The 22,452-nt window shown below is 46.4% G+C and overlaps 1 protein-coding gene across 1 annotated transcript in view; it reads left to right on the top strand.

The window, feature by feature from the left end:
• Gng4 (G protein subunit gamma 4) overlaps positions 1 to 22,452 on the top strand; it is a 49,747-nt gene that overhangs the window by 5,989 nt on the left and 21,306 nt on the right. Inside the window, exons 2-3 of the mRNA XM_004640837.2 lie at positions 14,573 to 14,668; positions 15,707 to 15,815. Of these exons, the coding sequence (XP_004640894.1) occupies positions 15,717 to 15,815 (99 nt within the window). The 5' untranslated portion in view covers positions 14,573 to 14,668; positions 15,707 to 15,716. The remainder of the gene's footprint in view (positions 1 to 14,572; positions 14,669 to 15,706; positions 15,816 to 22,452) is intronic.

Here is a 22,452-nt window from a genome sequence, read left to right as displayed (position 1 = left end):
GGGTTTAACTAGGGGTGTTCTACCACTGAGCTCCATCTCTACCCCCTTTATTATTGTTAGTGTATTTTTCATTTTGGGATAGGCTTTCACTAAATTCCACAGGCTGGGCTAGAAATTGTGATTCTCCTCCTTCAGCCTAAATGCTGGGATTACAAGTGCTGAGATTACAGTGTGGGATAGCAGCCACTAAATTGTTATCTAATCTCAAACATGCCTAGCTGTAACACGCCTTATATTGTAACATAGTATCTTTTATTCCTGACAAACTCTGTGATAAACACAATAATGCCTCACCCAGGCTACACCCTAAACCTGAGAATCTGTTACCTTTCATGGCAAGGGGAATTTTGCAGGTTCATCAAAATAGGACTGATTTATTTATTTATTTATTTATTTATTTGTAGTACTGGGGATTAAGCCCATGGCCCCTGTATGCTAGTGCTCTACTACTGAGCCATACCTCCAGACCTAAAGTAAGACTCTTGAGATAAAAGGTAATCCTGGGTTGTCCAGAGGTCCTGCGTAATTACTAGGGTCCTTGAATAAAGAGGACAGGATTGCCAGAGAGAAAGATGGGAAGACAACACTCCACCATTGTGACTGGTTCAAATGAGTGACAGCCCCCAGCAGGCTCCTGTGCCTCCCTCCTCTTCTCCCACCATCCAACTGCCTGGTGTAGGATGAGGAACCTGGTTAGCTGGAACACTTCACACTGGGATGCTGACGAAGGGGTCATATCCTTTCATCTTTGGTTTTTTTACTGCTGGAAAAAGTAAAATTTATCCTTGTGTGCTTGAAACTCAGTGTGCTGTTTGCTGCGGCCATCTCTACTCAGGTCATGGCAGACGTCTCAGGATTTGCAGCAGGCTGTAATCCAGTTGAAAGAATCTGTCTCCCTCTCCCCCACCCTTCTTCCTCTCCCCCTCTCTCCCCTTCTTTCCCCCTCTCTCCCCTTCTTTCCCCCTCTCTCTCCTCTCTCCCCTCTCTCACTCTCTCCCTTCACTCCCTCTCTCCCTCTCTCCCTCTCCCCCTCTCCTTCTCCCCTCTCCCTCTCCCTCCCTTTCCCTCTCTCCCTCCCAACTCTACTTCATTTCCCTGGAAAACATCTAGATTATTTGCATGTTTATTTAATGCATCCCATTTTTTCCTCTTTGCTACTATAAGATTCTCTCCCAGATATGGCATAGTTAGTTTGCAAAACCTCTCAGAGAGAGGCTGAGGAGATAGCTCAGGAGAATAAGTACTTGCCTAGCAAGTGCAAGGTCCTGAGTTCAATCCCCAGTCCCCCCTCAAAAAAAAAAAAAATCGCAGTTTTTGGCAGTATGTGTAACAGGTGCTCCACTGTGAAGCTTCCCAGAGTTCTTTGCAACATGTGTAAGTAGTGCTCAAGTCTCACACCTGTCATGCATGACAGCCTTCCATGTCACTTCTTGCTAACTTTCCTGGGCAGTTATCTCTGACAAGTCATTTGCTTTTGTGAATTCTTCAGATTGAGAATGAAAGCTACATTACTGGATTTCTTTCAGGATCAAGCCATTAAGTTGTTATATAGTCTCAAAAAAAAAAAAAAGCAAGTGACAATATGTAATTGTCTATGAATTTGTCAGTTTGTTTCCTTGATTTTGTTCCTGCCAGGGACATTTTTCTTGATTCTGATCATTTTGGGGTAAGAAGATGGCAAATGTTACAAAAGAGAAGGCTGCAGTGCTGAAAAAGTAATTCAGGAAGATAGAAACATGCTGGAAAATAGAGGCGTGGAAGAAGCAAGTCTCCTGGATCCTAGCTGCTTTTCCATTCCTCTCCTGTTGTTCAGGCCACATCTGCAGAGCCGGTATTTCATGTGCTCCTGTTTCACCAAAAGGGAGAAAAACTCAGTTCTGGCTGCTTTCTCTGCAGTTGACCCATGCAATCTCTACCCACAAATAAAAGCATGCGAGCTAACTCTAACCTTCCACCCTGCTTTGTCCCACCTGGGATATGAAGCGTCTCTTCATCCAGCATATCCACACCGTGTATGTTACCCTCTCACTAGTCATTTAGTAAATGTCTTAAGTTAGCAGATCAACTATTGCAGTATCACAATGCTTATGTTCAAGTAAAAAGTATATTAAGCATCATTATATGTATGTATAGAAAGATTGTGGTGTATATAAAATTTGGTACCATCTGTGACTCCAGGCCTCCACGGGTGTCTTGAAATGTATCCTTGTGGATAAGAAGGGGCTACTGGGTTGGAACGGAATGATGGTGAGCTGAGCAGTGCTAGACCACGCAGGTCGTCCTGAGCGGGTGCAAGGAATATCTTGTATAAAGTGTCCACAGCAGCAAGACAAACCATGGTTGGGGAAAATGGAAAGTCCCTAGTAGAGACCCCTGTCACGTTCTGATTGCTTAAGTTTGTCGTTGGTTCAGTGTCCTCTCACCATTGACATTGAATTGGGTTTGCTTAGTAGGAACATTAGGCACGCTGTCGGGCTAGCTCTGGCCTCCTGTGTCATATGTATATGGTCGTGGCCTTGAACCCAGGGCTACCTTCCCCAGCCCTTGTTGTTTCTTGTGAGGATACAGCACTCCAAGGAGATAGGAAAATAAAAGAGGAAGAAGTGTGATACCGATGATATGTGTGATCGGGGCAACGCCTCTGTGCTGCGGAAAGTCTCAGGCGGAAGACTGCTGTTTATAGCATTGTTGTGCAAGGTAGCACAATACTGGAGACCATTCAGGGTCCACAAGCAGGAGTAGAGAGACAGGTGCATGTGTGCCATGGAGCACAGTGGGCTTTGAGTGAATATGTCTCAGGAAAATACTTAGCCTCTGTTGCTGCAATCTTTTTTTTTAAATTTTATTCATTTATTTGTGGAGGGGGCCAGCTCAGCCCACCAGGGGGCGGGGCTGGCTGGCATGTGGTGCTGGGGGATTGAACTGCGGTCCCTGTGCTTTGCTAAGCTTGTTCTAAGTAGATGCTTTAGACCACTGAGCCGTCTCACCAGCCCCTGTTGCTACAATCTTTTAAAAATTTACTTATTTGTTTGGTACAGGGTCTCACTACACAGATCGGACTCGTAGTGATCCTCCTGTCTCAGCCTCCCTGGTGCTGGGATTACAGGCATGTGCCACCATGCCTGGTTTCTGTGGCCTGCACAGCACACCCAGGGTTCTGGAACCAGCACAGTATGAGGTACCAAGAATCAAACCCAGGTCCTTGCACTTGCCAGGCAGGCATTTAGACTGCTGAGCTATCTCCCCAGTTCCCATTATGATTTTTTTTTTTTTTTTTTTTTAGGGAAGGGTCTACAGGATGTTCAGGGTCTCACTACTAGATTGGACTCGTAGTGATCTGCCTGTTTACAGCCTCCCAAGAGCTGGGATTAAAGGCGCTTGCTACCTGGCAGTCTCAGTTACACTCAGTATGCCCTGGGGTGGGGGCAGGGGCAGGGATTGGACCCCCAGCCCCATCCCACTGAGCTATTTGGCTGACCCTTCCATTATGATATTTTTAAGTAGGAAAGATAAATCCATATGCTACTTAGAGATATAGATCTGTGTTTGAACGGGTAAGATGACAGGTGGGACTCATCACCTGAATTCACACCACTGAAAACAGGGAGTGGTACACAGGGTGCCCCTAGGAACATTGGTCATTGTGTTTTGCTTCATAAGCTAGGTGATAGATAAAGCAGTATGTTGCTTACATTGTTCTCTAAGTTCTATAGTATGTCTGAAATATTCCATAAGAAGAGGCAGGCGGAAACCTACCCAATTGACTTGCTCAAGAACACGTGAGAGCCCAGCATGGCAGTGCACTCCTCGCACTCAGGAGGCTGATGCAGGAGGATCACATGAGTTGAAGAGCACCCTAGGCAGCATAGTGAGTTTAAGGCCAGCCTGAACTACATAGTGAGATTCTGTGTCAACAAAAAAAACTTACTGGAAAAATAATAATCGATAGACTAGAACATACAATTTCTTCTTTTTTTTTTCCAGTACTCGAGATTGAACCCATGCCTTCACACTAAACTATATCCCCAACCCTATGCAAAGTAAAATAAATTTGAGCTAGGATCTCACTAAGCGGCGAGGTTCCCCAGCCTGCACTAAGGTTTGCCACCCTCCTGCCTCTGCCTCACAGAGCACTGGCGTTATAAGCATGGCTACCTCATCTGACTAGATCATAGAAATTTATGAAAGCACACGGTGCATAGTCTGTTCTGTTGTTGTTTCTTTCCCCTGTAGGCCTGAGGGACCCAGAAGTCATCTCTTGGCTCTCAGCTACTCCAAAAGTAGATGATTCGTGCGTCGGAGCCCTGGAGAGAACCCGGGGGACCAGTGGCCACATTGGTGTCTGTGTAGGTAGTTGGATGTGTGGAGGGACAGGTCCCTAGTGCAGCTATCAACTGTCCCACCCTACTTTAGGGAAACACTGTGTCCATTTGAAGCAATAGAAGATGGCTCAAATATGAAGTAGAAGGAGGATTTGATAAATGGCTATAGGGACATCCTTAGAATCAGTGTACACTGAAGGGCTTTGAGCTAAGGCAGGATCAGGATTCTGGGTGTGAGGTTTGGGGAACAATGGGCAGGGTCTCTGCGATCCCACACACAGCCCCTGTTGCCCTCTGACACCAGCACTATGAATGTCGTGTTGCTGCCCCTTTGTCCATGGCCCTGGTTGGGCTGGGGAGAACGCCTCAGTGCCCATCTGACCAGGCTGCTGCAGGGACACATGTTCCACCAAGCCACTGGCCTGGCCAGAACAGGATTCATTCCAAACTCATGATTCCACAGACTTTTCTAACGTGGTTCCAACTACGTCCTGGCACCTCATTCCATACTGGCCACCTAGCCATCTAAAATTATTCCACTAAACGATGACTTTAAATAATGACTTTTCTGAAATGTCAGAAAGAATGTAAGTAAAAGTAATAACTAGAATATTTAGCTTTTTAATTGTTTACTTTCCTTTGGATTTGGGGTTTATTTATTTATTTGTATTTTAGTGCAGGGTCTATAGAGTCTCACTACGTAGATCGGACTCATAGTGATACTCCTGTGTTCAGCCTCCCAAGAGCTGGGATTACAGTCATCTGTCACCACGCCCAGTCTCAATCACAGTCTCAGCGCGCCCCAGGGGTAGAGCCGGCAGGGCATGTCGGAGACCGAACCCCAGCCGCTGAGTCTGCCTAAGAAGGTGCTTTAATCCGCTGAGCTATTTGTCCCTCCTTTGGATTTTGGATATTTTTATAAGCACAGAGAGGAAAAATGAAACAGATTGATTCCACTTGGAAATTGCCCTCCCCAATCACCACCTTAATGTGAGCACCTGTGGCAAAACCCCCGAGACTGGGTAATTTAAAACAATAGAAACTTACTGCTTACAGATCTGGAGCCTGGGAAGAACAAGGTCCAGGTGCTGTCAGGTTCATCCTCCGAAGAAGCCCTGTTCTTCATCAAAAGCGCCGTCTAGGTGTCTGCCCGTGGTAGGAGGGATTGCCGCTCCTCACGCGGTGGAGGGGCAAAGGCCCTCATAAGCCCCCTGTGAAACTGTGACCCCTGCAGGAAGCTAGAACCTAGATGACTTAGTCATTTCTCCAAAGCCCCCACCTTCTCACACCACCACCATGAGGATTCAGTTTCTCTATGAGTTTTGGCGGCAACAACACATTCAAACCTTAGCAGCCTCCAGAAAACCACTGGGACCTGGAACTGTTGTGGCTGACCATGTTTGCACCTCTTCTTGGTCAGGGCCACCCTTGTGCCTGCTCCTGTGCGAGTGACTCAGAGAAAAGGAAATTGATGCTGGGGGTCTTCTATTCAATTAATTAAATAGGCTCTGAGTGTAGAACTCTCTGCTAGGTGTTCTGGGGGCAGAAAAGTATATCTGAAAGCTGTTGGCCTAGAAGGAGCTCACAGTCTATGAAGGAAGAAAAGACACATACACAATTATTTGCCTACTAGATTATAAAGTTGAATGCAGTGAAAGCGATAAGAAGCCCGAAGTGTCAGAGGAACGGGAGGTGGGCAGGTCTCCAGGCCACGGTAGCGAGCTAGACCCTGAGAGCTCTGAGAAGGTGGCAGCCCTGGGATGATGCCCTGAAGATGGAGGAAGCCTTAACCGAGGAGAGTGCCACACCAGGGAGCGCAGAATTAATCATGGAGCAGAAGCAAAAGGATGAAAGTGGAAAGTGCTGACACTAGGAGCAACACAACCCCACCAGACTGGAATCATTTAATTTTTATTATCATATGGGAGAAGTTTGATATCAATTTTTAAAGTCTTGTGTAATTGCATTTGACATTTCAGAAAAATTATCCCCATCATTACGTTTTAACCAGGGATCTGGTTTTGAAATGATAAACTTGCTGGCTGTCTGGGGGCCTCTACTTCTTTTGCCTGGTTCACTAATTGACTCCCTGCCTGGAAGGTGGGCAGAGGTTCAATTTCGCTTCTTCTGCAGAGAGCAGGTGCCAATTTTGTTCAAAGACAAGTTGGATGTCAGCATCCCAGGTCCTGTTCAGTTCTGTGGGGCTCAGCTGAGTCATTAACCAAGGGGGCTAAATCTGCCCAGGAATCAGTGACAGTGATCCCCAGGAGATAAGTCACAAAGGAGGTGCTTCAGAACTGTTAGTGACCCACAGCCAGCTGAATGCCACGTGGAGGGCAGACGTCCTGGTCCAGGGAACTGGGTGGAAGCCTCAGGATCAGAGGCAAACAAGGAGCATGGGACTCTAATTGTGAAGGCTGCAGGCAGTGAGGGTGGCGTGAAGAGGCAGGAAACCACCATTAATGAGGACCGCTTCTAGCGCCTGTGCTCAAGGTGAGTGGGGCTGGCATGAGACTTGCTCCATAGCTCAGGTGTGAGGAGAGAGGTAACTCTTCATTTTCTTCTAATTCAACTATACTTGCAGCACAGTTGCCTCAGCACCCCCTTGGATGTGTAGAGGACCAGGGTGTTGGGGCAAGTGCCCCTTTGGTCTGGAGCGCCTGGCTACCAGGTGACCAATGAGATGCCATCAGTTGAGTGTTGCCAGCTGGCTCTCAGTGGTAAGGGATCCTCTCTGGGAGCACAGCGCACTCCCCCCAACTGCCCACGGCCCCTCTGTCTCGAGGGAGCAGCCAGCCAGCCCTAGTCCACTAGCTAAGAAGGCTTTGTACCCCAGCAATCCCTGCTTACAGCGAGGTTCATTCTCTGGTCCTGGGGGAATTCCACTCTCCCTTCTGCTTCTGGCTGAGACATTGCTCTGTGCCCTGAGCTCTCCTGTGCCTGGCACTTGGGCTGTCGGGAACAGTGCTGGACAGGCTCTTGGATCATGCTTGTTTCTTCACCCCCCCCCCCGCCTAACTGCTCCAGAATGGGGCTGTCCAGGTTAACATCTCAGAATATCATCTAATCTTATGGATTTAGCAAATTTGGTCTTTCAAAGGTATCACTATGCTCAAAGTGTTCTGATCTTCCCCTCTGACATGGTTGACACCCACAGAAAGCTGAAGCTCCTGACAAAGGTCCAGGAAGAGATAACAGGGGGCTCAGATCACAGCCAGAGCATACACTCGTTCCCTGCCCTTTCCCGTGTGTCCCCAGAAGTGTGCCAGACCCTCCACCCACCATGGCCCCTCGGATCTTAAGAACTGTGCCTCGAGGCAGGTGCAGTCCTGCCTGTTCTCCAGGAATGAAAACTCAGGCTTGGATGGAGTGAGCGGCTTCCTCACAGTCATGCTGCAGGATGCCTGCACCTTCCTTCAAGTTTGCCAACAGCCACAATGTTTCTGCCTTCTGCTCATGATCACGGGAAGTCTCTAGTCCCAATGACGGGCTCATTTGGGTCCTAAGTTGCTTATCTTTATGAAAATGCTGTTTGCAGCCATGGTAAGAACGGCATGAGGAGTTTATTCTGTGGATACTGGACTCTGCCAGGAGTTGGGGTGTGGTGAGTGCCAGGCAGAGGGAGGGGAAGGTGAACACTAGCAGGGGGCCATGTGCAGCATCAGGTGTGTGGCTATGAGGGGAAGACCACCTCCTCGGGCTCTGAACTCCCCATAGTCCAGACCTGCCTGTGAGCTCTGCAAAGGTTAGAGAGGTCAGGAAGGTGAAAGGACGAACCACAGACAGGATGAGAATATTTGCAGGGTACATATGATAAAAGACTTAGTTGAAGTATGCAAAGGAGTCTTCAAACAGCCCTATTTCTAAAATGAGCAAAATTTGTGAACAAGCATCTCGCCAAAGAAGATGCACAGATGGCAAATCAGCATCTGAACAGATGCTCCACGTCAGAAGTTACTAAGAAATGCAAGTTAAAACAGCAAAAAGACACCGCTGTACACTTTCCCTAGTGGCCCACATCCAGAAAGACTGCCGGCTGCAAGCAGATGCCAGTGCTGAGCAACAGCAGCTCCCGTTCATTGCTGGTGGGGACACAAGGCAGAGTGGCTGTGAAGCACCACCAGGGTGGCTCTCCTTGAAAGAAGACCCCTTGTCTCCGTGTTGTACATACCCTTGCCTAATTCCATGTGCTGATGTGTACAAGCCTGGCTGGGATAAAGCTTTACCCCCTCAATTGGCTTTAAGCAACACGGATGGGTCTAGTTACGTAGTGAACATGTAGCCAGAGTAACACTACGTGGGTCGGTGATACCCCACCTGTACTCCCAGCTATTAAATGTGAGCTAGGCAGAGAGACACATTGTGTTGGCTGAGGCTGAGGCTTGAGAAAGAGCTCATGATGTTTCAGGTTAAAGGGTGCCAGACATCAAAGCCAAAGCACCAACCAAAACCACAAAATACTTCCTCAAACTGGTATGTAAATTCCTCCCAACTTAGAGGCACCTGCTAGCAGAATCTGGTCCTCTTTGCTTACTCTCTCTGCATATTGCAAAGGTGCTGTCCTGCCTCCTACCTAGCCCAGCTCACAGCATTCCTCATGTACTTCTGGCCATTCTCATAATCACTCAACCCTGAGCCACTCTTCTTTTCATGAATTAATGAAGCCCAGGTGCAGCGCTGGGTTGTGTGAGGCCTTTGTTCTGGCTCTGACTGGACTTGGGTCCCCCTTGAACTCCCCACAACTATGTATATGTGCTTGTCTATCTTCACTGTTTATTGTACTGGAAGCAATAGATTGAAATTATTTCTTAGAATTCCAATAACTTGTTCCCGGGATTACAAATGTGGACTCTTTTGGGTCATGACAAGGCCAGAGTAGACTCTCTATAAGTGGCTGCTTTGTTTCTTACAAACCTGCATATTCCAGGGCCAGGGAGATAGCTCAGTAGAATAAGCACTTGCCTGGCAAGTGCAAGGTCCTGAGTTCAATCCCAGGTACTGCAAAAGAAACAAAACAAAACAAAACCTACATACTCCTTTTTGATGAGATCCACAAATTATGCTCCTCAGCATTTACCTACCTGGATTTAAAAATTCATGTCCACACAAAAAACCTGCACATAAATGTATATAGCAGTTTTATCAATCATTGCCGAAATGTGGCTGTAACTACAATGTCCTTAAGTAGAACAGATAAACATACTTGTACATCAGACAATAAGAGTTTATTTGGCACTAAACAGAAATGAGCTGTGAGCCCATTGTGGTGGTACTTACCTATGGTCCTAGCACTCTGAGAGGCTGAGGCTGGAGGATCCCAAGTTTAAGCCCAGGCTTTTGCAAGACTGTCTCAAAATTTTTAAAAATGTAAAAATAATAAATATAAGAAATGAAGGCCAGCCAAATAGCTCAGCACATTAAAGCACCTGCAAGCAGGCTCAGGGGCCGGGGGTTCCATCCCTGGGCCTGCCATGCCAGCCCTGACCCTGGGGCATGCTGAGACGGCAGTTGAGACTGGGCATGGTAGCACACCTGTAATCCCGGCTCTTGGGAGGCTGTAAACAGGCGGATCACTACGAGTCCGATCTATTAGTAGGACCCTGAACACCCTGTACACCCTTCCCTAAAAAAAAAAAAAAAAAAAAAAAAAAAAAAAAAAACTATGAAGCCATGAGAAAACATGAGGCATATTTAAATACATATTATCAAGTGAAAGAAGCTGGTCTAAAAAGGCTACATTTTCTATAATTTCAGCTATATGACATTCTAGAAAAGCCAAAACTATGAGTTCAATGAAAAGACCAGTAATTGCCACAAGCTAACAGGGAGGGAGGGATAGGCAGAACACAGCGAATTTGCAGGGCAGTGATACTATTCTGTATAACACTACAGAGATGGATAATTACAAGTCTATGGGGCTCTACAGAATGTACAACACCGAGAGTAAGGCCTGAGGGTGAGACTCAGCGGCTGGGCCCTTGCCTACCATGTGCAAGGCCTTGGGCTCTGTCTCCAGAACAGCCAGGACAAAGCCAAAAAAAAAAAAAAAAAAAAAAAAAAAAAAAAAAAAAAAAAAAAAAAAAAACCAAGCCAATTTAGTAACCCAAAAGTAAGCTCTGGACTTTGGGTAATGATGCTGGGTCACTGTCACCAATGCAGCTGTGGTGCAGGATGGGGGAGCTGTGTAAGTTGTATGGGGCCAAGGGCCAAATGGGAGCGCTCTGCACTTTCTGTTCAATTTTACCATGAGGCTGAAACTGCTCTAAAAAATAGTCTGTTGTTTGAAAAGAGTTGGGAAAGTAGTGAAAGATGGGGAAGGTGGGGGAGAAAAGTACTGTCCCGTGGCACACACAGCGAGGGAAAGGAGACCCCTTGGGTGGCTTCGTGGAGGTCACAGAGTCTGTCTCCAAGAAGCATCAGAACAGGTATTTGTTCAACCAGCAAAATAACATCACCAGTGTAAAGAGCCAAGAAGCAGATCCCAAGATATATCAGAACAGTGTTTTATGTGATTCTGTTAGTGTATTGTTTTACGATTTAGTATTGTATTGAGAGATGATTTAAAATAACGCTTTAGAAATTCTAAGTGGAAACCATTAAGGTTCTGAAAAATAAAATACAATATGAACAATAAGAAAAATAAATAAATAAGCATCATTCTTTGTCCCCTCTTCCAAGGCCCAGCATACCTTTGCCCTGTGGGGTGTCACATGCTCCTGGGACTCTCCCTTTGCAGCCTGGTAGTGGCCTGCATCTTCCTGCTCCTCTCACAAGGGTCCTCAGTGGACTGCAATCTCTGTGAGGTCAGCTGTCCCTAGGCTCAAGAAAGTCCCTAGTGTGCTGCAGCTGCTCTGAGAGCTGCGACCTGCTGCCCCTCCTCTTCTGGCATGTGTGGGCTGTTTCCAACAGCACTGTTGGCCAGGGCAAAGAACACAGTAGCAAGGGGACCAGGGGTAGAGCCAGAGGTGACAAGGAACCTTCTGTGATCTGTCTCCAGTCTCCTGCCAAGTCTTACAGGAAGCCAATGGGATGAGCAATAAATCCAAATGCACGATGTGAAGTAAAACGCTCACACTTAGACCAAAGTCATCTTACTTTTTTAAAAACTGTGTTTGTCTGGGAAGGTGAAAATTAATGAGTTTTCCCTCACAATGTTGATAGAAAATTCATTCTTCTTGAATAATTCTGGGAGCTGGACTATGACAGCATTTGTCTTTTCTTCAATTAAAATCATGTGGAAACGCAAAACTATCATTTTTCTCTAACAGCCACTTCCCACTTTATAAAAATAGCTTTTCTGTGGAGAAAACATCATGTGAAGTAGAATTGGAGATAAGCTGAAGGCCCAGGCATCTTCCAAAGGGCAGCTGTGCCCAAGGCCTTCAAACTTGGTCCAGCTCCCGCTGATCAGATGAACACTCAGTGACCCTCCAGCTCTCCTCCTCAGGCATTTAGAAATTGTGTAGTCCTTGCGAGTTTGTGCTCACCAGTTTCAGGTGCCCATTCCATTAATGCAGGTTCACATATATAACAGAAATAACCATTCCATTTCTCCATCAGCCTTTTTATGAGCCAGGAGTTCACTCTGGAGCTGAAACATGAGTCAAGGCCAGCCTGGGCTACATAGTGAATTCAAGAACAACCTGAACTACATCTCAAGAGCCTGTCTTAAAAGAGAAAAGAAAAGAGGGAAAAAAGAGCAAAATTAAAGTTAGAAACTCATGGCAGTCCTCCCGCCTCTGCCTCCCAAGTGCTAGGATTACAGGCATGCACCACAAAGATCCATAAAGTTAGAACTCTAGCTGAGCCAACCAAGAAAAGAAAGAGAAGACTCGTATTATAAATGTCAGAAATGAAAGAGGCGATATCATACAGATCCTACATACATAAAAAGTAGAATATGACAAAACTATATGCTCATAAGTTCATGAGCTAAAGGAAAAACTCCACAGGAGACATAATCAAAGCTTATACAAGAAGAAAGAGAAACTAAATAGTACTATATCTACTAACAAAAGTGAATTTATAAGTTTCAAACCTTTTCACAAAGAATAGTCCTAGGAAGCTTTGCTGGAAAATTTTACCAGACATTTAATGAAAAAATATTACTAAGGATTAAAATAACAGAAGCTATGTTGAATGGAAGTCACCATCGAAGCCTGACTTCGGTCTATCCCATCGCAAGCATTACTTAAAGGGACAGTCAGGAGCCCGCCTGCTATGTCTGGCACCAGGGATACAGAAGCCAATAAAATAGCTTCTCACCTCAAGGGGCTCCCAGGCAGCTAACAGCCCAGTAACAGATTTCCCGTGACTTCAAAATGATCATCTAGGGCTGGCCAGATAACTCAGCAGACTAAAGCACCTGCTTCGGCAGAGTGCAGCAGCCGGGGTTCAGTCCCCAGGGTGCCATGCCAGCACCGAGCGCTGAGACTGGGCATGGTGGCACGCGCCTGTAATCCCAGCGCTTGGGAGGCCGAAAAACCGGAGGATCACTATGAGTCCGCTCTACATAGTGAAACCCTGTAGATCCTCTAGACCCTGCCCTAAATACATTTTTTAAAATGACCATCTTACTTAGAGATTGCCATATTGTTTCTCTTTAGGAAGGAAAGCAGCTTTCAAAGACATCATTGCAAAATGTAGTGCCATTAAGAAAGCTATTTTCTCCAGAAGCAAGATCAAGAGAGCCTGTCAGGGCCTGATCTCATCAGGATCAATCTCTTCCCTTATTTTGAGAAACAGCAGAGCTATGAGGAAGGTGTCTAAAATCGTTTATATGGTTCAACATATGCAGATCATTGAATGCAATGTGTCACATAAGCAGATATGGGGACAAGTAACTCCCATGATCATCTCAGAGACCCAAAAAAGCCCTTGACTGAAATCCAACATTCATGCATGGTGAAAACCCTGAGAAAAAGGGGATAGAAGGGCCTTATCTCAATCTGATAAAATCCATTCATGACAAACTTACTACCAGCATATTAAATTGGAAAAGCTCAAAGCTTTTCCTCTAAAATCAGGAATAAGACAAAGATGTCCTCTGTCACCAGCTTGTTTAATACAGTACTGGAAACATCTGCCAGAGCAGCCAGGTGAGAAAGACGCCCCATGGATACCTGAGACCACAGACAGCACCAAACACTCTATAGAGTGTTTCCCCATGTACACTTATTTATGATAAAGTGTAATCATGATCTCGGGGCAGCACTAGTTTAAAATGTATGAATTGGGGCTGGGGAGAGCTCAGTAGAATAAGTGCTTGCCTGGCAAGTGCAAGGGCCTGAGTTCAAACCCCAGTTCTGCCAAAACAAATAAATAAAATGTATGAATTGTGCTGGATGTGTTGGCACGAGGCTGACGCATGAGGACTGCTGTGAATTTGAGGCCAGCCTGGGCTATGTAGTAAGTTCAAAGCCAGTTTGAACTACATAGACCCTATCTCAACCCCCTCTCCCAAAAGTATGAATTTTGTTTGGAATTTTTTCATTAATATTTTCAGACCATAGCTGGCCCTGGGCAACCAAACTGCAGAATGCAGAACCACAGGTAAGAGGGAGACTATTGTGCTCTTGACCGAAAGGAGCAGTCACATTTGTAGCAGTAGATGTGTGATGTTCACAAAATTGTTGGCGGGGCTATTTTAGTTTGCTCCGTAGATTTGAGAGCTTGTATACAACAGAGTACTAGGATTCCGCTATTGAGGAGAGTTGGAACTCTTGGAGAATGCATCTCTTGGAGCCAGCCAACCTGGAGGAGTCTGTCTACACCAGACAAGACTCTTTGTCCCTCTGTGGATGACCTTTACAGTCATCTGACCTAGACATGGACTCTCCTTGAAATCTAGTTATTCCTGATGCACACAGCAATCAACATGCATCAACCTGCTAAGCATTGTTATCTAGGAGAAAAGTTACATTGGTTGTTATTGTTGTGGTTGTGATTTTTGCTATTCTCATTGGACATTTTTATAGAAAGAAAGCACCATATCAACTTTCCATTTGGCAGGCATTAGCTACAGTGAGAGGTGCAAGATTGAGGGACTGAGGTTGTGGGGGTCAGCAGGGGGAGGTCCACTGCAGCTGAGACCTCAATGTGTCCCCAGTCTTCTCCATGTCACCTCAGAGGTCCACTTTCGGTCTTTAGCTCCCCCTCTCCCCTCACCCTGAGAACTGTGAGGCTGCAGAGGGAGGGTGGTATGGGAGCCACTGGGGACAGTGACAGCACATCTTTGTTTGTGCTTACAGGTGAGCCCCGAACCAGCCTCCCAGCTGACGACTGACTGCTGCTTCCGCCAGCCTGTGTCCCTTATCTAGGCCTGTCACTGCGGAACCCCTCAGTAGGTAAGGGGACTGATCTTCCTTTTCAGGCACTGTCCCCTCTGAGAGCAGGCCTCAAGATCTAGCTCTGCAGCCCTCCCCGAGAGGAGATCTCCATCTGGTCCCCTGCCAACTTCCATTGCTGATATAGGGCCTCTGGGACACCTGAGTGTGTAGGAAGGCACAGTGGCATATACTTTCTAGAAGTTGTAGAGGCTCTGTCCCAAGTCAGGTCTGAGCCACCGCACTGAGGATGGAGCCACCTTGCCCTGGCCCCATCCTGATTCCACACTTGCTGAGTTGGAAGCCTCTGTTGCAGCCTCTGGGCCACCTGTCAGTGCACGTGTCTTCTGTGTGCCCTGGAAGGAAGAAATGTTTAACCACACAGCACCAGGGGAGGGCCCTACCTTGTGCCTTTTTCCCTTGTGCCTCATCTTCAAGAAAGCCAGGCAGGGAGTTGGTGTCCACAGGAGCTGGCAGGTGCGCTTAGCTTTGTTGCAGTTCCGCTTCACCCCAAGTTGTTTTCCATCTGTGTATGTATAGCATACACAGGTGTGGACAGAGACATACATGAGGTCACACACAAGTCCAGCATCTGGGTAGGCAGCAGAGGGTGGGGTGTTATTTAAGGGGAGCCTGAAAGGCCATGGGCTACAGTGGGGAAGCGTGGCTGTGAAGCCTCCCCACAAGGTCTGTCTGGAACTCTGCTATAGCCACACCCCCACGTGCATTTCAGAGCCACACTTCGTGTTGCTCTTTACAGTGGCCCATCCTTGATATTCTTTCTTTTATCATTAGGCCTCCTCCAAGCAGTTTTCCATTAGATGAAACTGTGATCCAGGGCTTCTGCTTTTTTGGGGACAGGTAGTATTATGTGTCTTGTCATAGTCACATGGCAGCAGTATGTGAGGCTATGGAGAATTTCCTTCCCTTCTAGAAGAGCCAATCTGGCTTGGACAGAGAAGCGGTAGATGGTGGGATGTAGGTGGGGTAGGCTGGGGTCTGTCCTATTCTTGTACTCCAAAGCTGCACTTCCAACCCTTTGCCTGTGGCTGTTCACAGGGGCTGCAGAATGAAAGAGGGCATGTCCAATAACAGTACCACTAGCATCTCTCAGGCCCGGAAGGCTGTGGAGCAGCTGAAGATGGAGGCCTGCATGGACAGGGTGAAGGTGAGCATGTGCCAACCCTGGCTCTCTTCCAGAAGCAGCAGGGCCAGGTGCAGTCCATCCCATGAGCACCTAGCCACCCTCAGCAGGGAAACACTTACAAATGCCTCATGTTGTGGTTGTGCCAAGGATTAGGAGTGATGCAGAGCAGTGTGTATGGTATCCCGAAGGAGATGCCAAAAAATAGATCCTCTTAGTCTCAGCTTTGTTTAACCACAGTGCCCTGCCAAGAAGCAAGAAGGAGAGTTGAACAATGAAATCACTGGTGCTGTGACTTTAAGGCTAGAAAAAATTGCGTATTTTGATGAGACACTGCTAGAACAAGGCATTCAACCATAGCTTTGTGTGTCACACTTTCCTTGGAAGGTGACAAATGGGTGCCAGCCACCAGCATGTTCACTGCTGAGTGCAGGTCCCTTCATACTAGCAGAGCTGCCACTGTTTCTCCAGATGCCATTTAGAGGTCAGTAGGAGGCCAGGCAGGGCGTATGACTCTGAAATGCTCCTGGGCTCATGGGAGTATAGAGTTGGAAGGAGCCCTCTCAGAAACAATACCCGCGAAGTCAAGGCCACTGTACCTGCAGTCTTTTGGGGAAGAGGGTCTTGCTCAGGCCTCTGGATTACAAAGGAGAGTCCGTGACAGTGGCATTGGGCAGCCTCAAAGCCTCCCACTGCCAATACCAGCCGCCCCTCCCTGCCCATTAACCTGCCAGAATATGGCTGAATGGCACCAGCTCCCTGCTTCATGTGCATAGTTACTCTTTCCCTGGGGCTTTGGGTTGCCAGCTACCCAAGGGAGCAGAAGGTGTCCACAGAAGGTACATGTGAGTCCCTAGGGCTGGGCAGGAGTGCATGGGGTACATATCAGTGTAGTGGACCCGTGTGACTTGAGCTCTACCTCTTACACAAACCAGCTCTGCAGTGGTTTAGATCTGGAGTGCTCCCAAATGCTCATGTGTTAAAGGCTTGGTGGAAGGTTTTAGGTAACTGGGGGCCAAGCTTTCAGAGGGGACTGTAGGACTCTGGTCTCTTCTCTTTCTGTCCTGGCCATGAAAAGAATGGCTTTGCTCTTCCATTGCTTCACCCCCCACACCAGTGGCCTAAAGGCACTTTGTCTGCTCGGCATACACTGGCACTTCCAGAACTGGGAGTTTATTGCTAAAAATAAACCTCTCTTTCTAAGTCGATCATCTCAAGTATTTGTTAAGGTAAAAGGGAGCTGACTAACACGAACTACAGATCAGGTGTCAACGATTGGTCTCTAGGCAAGAGGAAGTTGTCACCCAGAAAACAATTTAAAGCAGAGAGGGGCCCTATGGTTAAGGGACTTATCCATACAGGCTGCAGAGATATTTTGCTCTGCAGCAGTGCTGACAGAACTCTGCCGAGGGGCAAGAGCTTAGTGGCCCTTTCTGAGCTCTCCCGTCAGCATGGGACAGCCCCCCAGCAGTCAGATTATAAGTGGCGACTGCTTGTGGGCTGGCACTGAGCAAGGAGAGGCCAGTATGACCACGCTGTGGCTGTGTTAGCACCCAGGGAAGAGCTACCAGCTGGGCCAGGCTGAGCCTCGCCCTTGTACACAGGAACAGGCACAGGGCGCTGGGCTGAATCCATGGGGTAACAGGTTTTTGAGGGGGACCAGATCTAGTGGTTCTGTTTTCTCTATGATCCGATGCATAATAATCCACTTAACTGCCCTCCTTTCCTTAGATATTTCACTTATTTTCACTTTTGAGTGTTGAAGGTGCTTGGTAAGCCTCCTGGTGAGTAAAATGTGTATGTCTGATTGTTTCCATAGAATACATTTCTAAGGACTGAAAATTGCTTGTTCAAGGGATACACACACTGTGCTCAAATCTTTATCAAAGTTCTCTGAAAAATGATCTATTCTTATCAGCAATAAGCCTATCTTTATCTCCAAATTCTTTTCCAAAACACCATTCTCTATTTCATACTAATTTCATAGATAAGCATAATGAGACTATGAATAGATAGCATTTATTGAGTGCTTATTATACGCTATTTTGGACAATTTTTATTAAATTCATTCAGCTCTCTCAATAGTTTTGTGAAGCAGGTGCTCCATTTTATAGAGGAAGAAGTGGAGGTTGTAGGCAGTGACTTGCTCCAGATAAAGCTACTAGAGAGTAACAATAGCTCAACCCAAACCCTCTCACTTCTCATTATTGTTTACCTTCTCTGGGTCGTTGATGCCTGATGTGGGGGGATCTAAAATGCCCCCCAAATTCTCACATGTACAAAGGTAGCAGCCTTCAGAAGGTGACTATATCATGAAGGCTCGTGCTTCATCCCTGGCTTCACCCATTGGGGAGGTCAGAATTGAATGTCATTCATGGAAATTTGGAAGCTGGGGCCTGGTTGGAGGGCGTGGGTCAAGGGAGTATGACCTGGCAGTACCAGGGACTGAACTCAGGACCTTGCACTTGCTAGGCAGGCGCTTATTCTACTGAGCTATCTCCCCAGCCCAAATAATTAATGCATCTTTACCCACCTCTCTTTTTCCTGTGCCTCCCCTGACCCCTTTCCCCATTGCCAAGAGTCTGCCTTCCAGTTCTCTATCATCTTTCTTTCATCTCAATCATTTATTTAGTTATATTTTAGGTTGCTCATGTAGAGAAAACCTATTTAACTTTCTGAGTCTGGGCTATCTTGCTAAGCTTGATGGTCTTGAATTCCATCCATCTTCCTGCAGATGACGTGATTGCGTTCTTCTTTGCATCTGGGTAATGCTCTTCTGTGTTTGTCTAGCACATGTTCTTTATCCGTTCATCTGTTTGAGGGCATGCGGTCTCTTTCCACAGGTTGGCTGTTGTGCATTGCACCACTATTATGTGAGTGCTTGCATCACTGTCACATGATCTTTTCTTATTCTTTCAGGAATATACCCAGGAGAAGTATAGCTGGTCAAATGGTATTTCTATAGCTCAACCCAAACCCTCTCACTTCTTATTATTATATTTTACCTTCTCTTGGTTGTTGATGCCTGCTGTGTGTGCCTTTTGGGGTAGCTCCATTTCTACCCAGACTCATACCCAAGAAATTTGTGTCATCTCTCTTCCATCCCACATATCCTGTATAGTTCCAGATCCTACCAGTTTTGCCCCTGGAATATTTCCAAGATGGTTCCCTCATCTGCATCTTTGATATCTTGGCCACTTGCAGAAACCATGGTGGTCCACTCTGCTTCTGTGTTGCTCCCTCAAATCCGCATTCTTCCTTTGCTTGCCATCATTCTGTCTCCAGTTCTCCAACACCAACCAGAAGCTCAACACTTCAGCCCAATTCTGACATTGTGTGTGTGGCGTTAGCAAGCCCACACCTTAAGGGCTGAGGTTCACAATGTCTCTCCAGTGCAGACATTAGTTGGAAGTCCCAGGTACCCAGACTGCCTGCACTTCTGGCACATTTGCCTTAAGATGCAGGCATTTCCAAGAGTCTCCTCACCCTGGTGTTTCATTCATGAGAAAGGCTCATAGAACACTGAAAATTGTTTTACCATATTGTTTACTCATAGAAAATTGTTTTACTCATATATATCAGTTTATTACCAAGATTACTACTCAGGAACAGCCAGATGGTGGGATGCATAGGACGTGTATGGTGAGATCGTGGAACACAATTTCCATGCCTTGCCTGACAGCGCTGCCTCCTGACTCATGGCTTAGGTTTTTCTAGAGGTCTCATGATTAAATAGTGACTGTTTTGAATCTCCAGCCCTTCTTCCAACCTGGAGTTGCACAGGGAAGGGCTCAGAGTCCCAATTCTAATCAAAGCTCAGTCTACCTAATGATCTGCTGCCATCCTGGAGCTGTAGAGGTCACCAGCTACCAGTCATCTTATGAACTACAAAATTCATTCCTGTCACTCAGGAAACTCCAAGGATCTTAGCAGTTCTGTGCCAGGATCTAGGGCCCAAAGATGGAACATTTAATATATGCCACAATCTAACATAAAAACCTGACCATGCATTCCTGTGCTTAAAAATTCTAGAATAGAATGAAATGAAATGGCTTAGGGCTTTCCAAAACTGAGCCTTCCTTTAAAAGCCTGGAGCTGATAACCTTTAAAGGCTTAAGAGAAAGCCATCTCCAGAGGCCCTGGGGATCCACCCTCAATAGATTCCTATGGAAGCTGTGGTTGAGAGTGCAAGGAGGGTGGATTTCTGGATGTGCTTATGTATTTGTTCAAATTCAGTTTCTCCTGTTATGTGTTTAAATATTTTTCCTAAAAACTTTACAGTATATAAAATATTAGAATCATTCATGTCATTGTTTTTGCAGTACTGGGGATTAAACCCACTGAGCTACTTCTCCAGACATCTTATTTTTTATTTTCAAGCAGGGTCTTGCTAAATCATGCTGCCCATTCTTGCTCATACTTGTGATCCCCTTGCCTCAGCTTCCTAGTGCGCTGTGATTGTAGGTGTGTACTGCGTGTCCAGCTCACATGACTCTTTATTCATCCCATCCATCATTATATTTATTAAGAATGGTCTCTTAATTAAGAGATTAAGGGTCAGGCATGGTGGCTCATGCCTGTAATCCCAGCACTCAGGAGGCTGAGACAGGAGGATTGCTGGGAGTTTGAGGCCAGTCTCAACTAAATAGTGAAAGCTTATCTACAAAAGAGAAGAGAGACACAGAGATAGGCAAACGACATAACATAATTAAGGGTTGATCCTTAGTACTCCCATCCGTGTGTCTACACCCACACTTTATCAGTCTTGTGGACATGCCATACTGTAACATGACATGATATTTTCCGCACCTGGACAGAGTATCCTCTGACTGGAAACCCCATGCTATCCATCATGCGCCAGTACAGAGAGTAGAACAGCCCACGAGTTAGGCAACTTCACGTGCAGCACACCAGGTCTTCACAGTGGCAGTCCGCTCACCTTGAAGCAGGGCTGGACCAGAAATCCCAGAAGACTTGCCACCATGAAGATGGGCCTGCTGTGTGGGGAAGGTGTTGGGCATCCTCACAGGGAACGCGGTAAACAGCATTGTTGATCTATGGCATTCTGCTGCCTCAGACTTTGTCTGTCACCCCCTCCAAGAGCCACTTCAAAGGACAGCCTTCAGCAGCGCTGTGGAGAAAATATTCAGATGCTGCTGCACTGCACTGGGAGGATGGGAGGGCTGTCATCATGCCCTCCCGTCACGCCTTCCCTACCTGAGCTGTCATCATGCACACAGTGTATTTAATTTAGAACTGTCCCCTTTCAAAGAATAAGCGGGGGGGGGGGATGTTATAAAAATTCAAAAAAGAAAAAAAAATCAAGGACCAGTCTGTGAACCATTAACTTAGGAAGCTTTCTTCCAGAAAACTTCAGGTAACTTCTTTATACTGTCCAAAAATATGTAGAGCAAACAAAATCTAAGTAACAAGAGCTCAAAGGAAGGAGGAAAGAGCTGAATAGAAGGTAAAACTACTAAGGAAAGATTGGCAGGGGATGGGGGAGCACCTCCCCTGATGTGTGAGACACATGGGCTGGAAAGCCAGTTTTTTTCTTTTAATGTATTTAGTACAGAGTCTACAGGGTCTCACTACGTAGATCAGACTCATAGTGATCCTCCTGTTTTCAGCCTCCCAAGTGCTGGGATTATAATAGGTACACACCACCATGCTCAGTCTCAATTGCTGTTTTAGCACTCCCTGGGGGCAGGGCCAGCACAGCACTCTGGGGATCGAACCCCAGTCCCTGCATCTGTCTAAGCAGGCGCTTTAGTCCACTGAGCTATCTGGCCAGCCCCTGGAAAGACAAATTAATGACATGGAAGACAGGCTGAAAGTCACAGTGAGGAAAATGAAGGGCAGAGCAGTTGGGAGATGACAGATACCAAGACTGACTACAACATCACAGCATTCAGAAGCTGATTTTCACAGCAGTGAGAACAAATGGAATGAAAAATACTCGAGGGCTTAACACTGAAAGGTTTCACTAAAGAGAGGAAGACATGAATCTGCAGATCCAAACAGCTGGCCACATCCCAGGAAATAATGAGTAGAAACTGATCAACCCGGGGACACATGTATTGGTGAGGGTCCTTGACCTCAGAAATAAAAAGGTACCCTCTAATATCACTAAAACAAAAATAACAAAAAGCAAAACTTGTTTTTAATAAAACCCATTCAGTAGGCAGGCAGAAGCAGCATCCGCTTAGGACAGGGTACCTCACTTTTAGTACATTCTTCATGTGCCTCATCGGGAGCTTAAACTCACAACAGCCCCAAGTCCCTGGTGCTACAGTGCCCCACTTCACAGTCAAATGAAGGCATTTGCCCAAACCTCAAGGGGCCACAGGGTCTTGCCTGCAAAGGAGGGCACGTTGCCACAGGATGGGAGATGACGTCCCACAGAGAAACAGCATCAGCAGGGAACTCTGCACTCAGCCAGCTGGTCATGTGTGTATAGTGATGTAAATATATTCCTCACATATAGAGATTTAAACATGCAAACATGTACTACTTTTACTTAGCAAAGTTAGTCGGACTCTCACTAAAAGAAATTGTTAGGCGGTTCAGGGCTACAGGATAAATCCTGAGAGTACTTGGCTGACCTTATCAGATACAAAAGCTACATTTCTTGGTATATAGGTCTTGCTATATCTTGGTC

This window comes from Octodon degus, unplaced genomic scaffold (genome assembly GCF_000260255.1).
Source record: "Octodon degus isolate 3935 unplaced genomic scaffold, OctDeg1.0 scaffold00127, whole genome shotgun sequence".
In the NCBI taxonomy this organism is placed as follows: Eukaryota; Metazoa; Chordata; class Mammalia; order Rodentia; family Octodontidae; genus Octodon; species Octodon degus.
Note: the sequence above shows the minus strand (reverse complement) of the source record. Positions and strands in the feature narration are given on the sequence as shown.